Source organism: Andrographis paniculata, unplaced genomic scaffold (genome assembly GCF_009805555.1).
Source record: "Andrographis paniculata isolate CXL003 unplaced genomic scaffold, ASM980555v1 Contig37END, whole genome shotgun sequence".
In the NCBI taxonomy this organism is placed as follows: domain Eukaryota; kingdom Viridiplantae; phylum Streptophyta; class Magnoliopsida; order Lamiales; family Acanthaceae; genus Andrographis; species Andrographis paniculata.
This window is the reverse complement of record NW_026137570.1, coordinates 3,309,428-3,310,904: the sequence shown is the minus strand read 5'-3', so window position 1 is coordinate 3,310,904 and position 1,477 is coordinate 3,309,428. Positions and strand designations below refer to the sequence as shown.

The 1,477-nt window shown below is 40.4% G+C and overlaps 1 protein-coding gene across 1 annotated transcript; it reads right to left on the bottom strand.

The window, feature by feature from the left end:
• Positions 1-233: 233 nt before the first annotated feature.
• LOC127250462 (uncharacterized) lies at positions 234-1,192 on the bottom strand. The gene is made up of 3 exons (XM_051273765.1): positions 527-1,192; positions 377-427; positions 234-239 (listed from the first exon to the last, which is right to left on the bottom strand). The coding sequence occupies exons 1-3, from the start codon at positions 1,190-1,192 to the stop codon at positions 234-236; spliced, it is 723 nt and encodes a 240-aa protein (XP_051129722.1).
• Between the last annotated feature and the right edge of the window lie 285 nt (positions 1,193-1,477).

Below are 1,477 nucleotides of genomic sequence, written 5' to 3'. Positions count from 1 at the left end.
AGTTTTTCAGCAATAAAATCATCTTCCTTCTTCGATTCATCTTCGTATTAAAAACACTGTGTGTGTTCAACACATACGGTCATATATAACAAATCAATTGATAAATGAATACAGATTTGTAATATTCAACAGCAAATGAAACCCATTCATCTTAAGTTCCCATCTCATCGACAATAAGATACACCAAAAAAAACCAACCGCGCGGTACAGAAACGAAGGAGAGTCAATCCCATCTAAACCTGCATATATATATATATATCACCATACAATCAGTACCAGAATCCTTCAAATAAATTTGTCGCAAATTCATTAAATTGACTAATAAACAATCTATATTGTGATAATTTGGGGTTTGGATAGTTTTGAGTTTAGTTACCTTGTATTTATCAACAGAAATGGCGGCCAAGCATCCTCCCGGAAACAAAATCTGTAAATATAAAAGATAAAAATCAAAATCAAATACAAACGTATCTTACAATAAGATCCTAAACCAAACTATGCAAGAAAAATAATCTGGAGTACATACATTCAAATATTTCTGAAGGTGCTTTGGCCTTTTCTTCGGTCTCTGGGACGGCCTCCCTCCTGTCATCAAAAGAATATCCTTTTCCACCTCCTGTGTGGTCAAAGGAACCGTAATGCTCAGCTTCCTCTTTGCCGGCGGTGACAGCAATGACAAGGATGGCTCAGTCTTTTCCTTCTTGTCGGACAGAGATGATTTGTTCTGGAGTGGCTTCCGTGGCCTCATGTTCCAGGTCTTGAAATCCTCACTAATATCTTGGTCGGCCTGTGCTGGTGGATTAAGATTTGGGAGAACATCTGCTTTGTCCCTTGTTGGGGGAAGTTTGATTTTGATTATGATTTTTGTTTTCGGTTTGGATGGGGATGAGTAGGTTTCGCAAAGTGTTTTATTTCTCTCTGCAGATTCAGAAGTTGGATCAAACGTGGCTGAGTGGCCGGCGGCAGACTGGCATATTCTGGAGGAAGTTTTTTCCGCCAGCCACAGATTGGAGACAGATTTTGCTGGAACAGAAGGACCTTTCGCCATTGCAGATGACCTTCTAGCCCTTGATTTCATGGGGTGGCGGCCAGCGGTCTTGCGGGTGTTGTGCTTCTTCCACTGCAGCTCTGGCGGGAGATTAAAATTGTGCAGCCGTAGTGGAGGCTTTCCGGGTTCGCTGGACGAAGGCATATCTTGATGACTGCAGTGAAATTGAGGAAGAACTTGCAGCAGCAGCAGGTTGGCAGTGTGGTATAATTAAGGTTGAAGAAAACCCAAACCAGATATGGCAAAGATTTAGTCTTTTATCGCTCCACTCTCACTGCTCACTCACCAAATCAATTATTATTATCATAATTATTAGTGTGGAGAGAGAGAGTGGTATAATTAAGAGACTGGATTGATAATAAATTTCACGTAAGACTTTGGGTTTGTCTCTAATAAACACTAAAAGACAAAAACCCTAAAAAAATACGG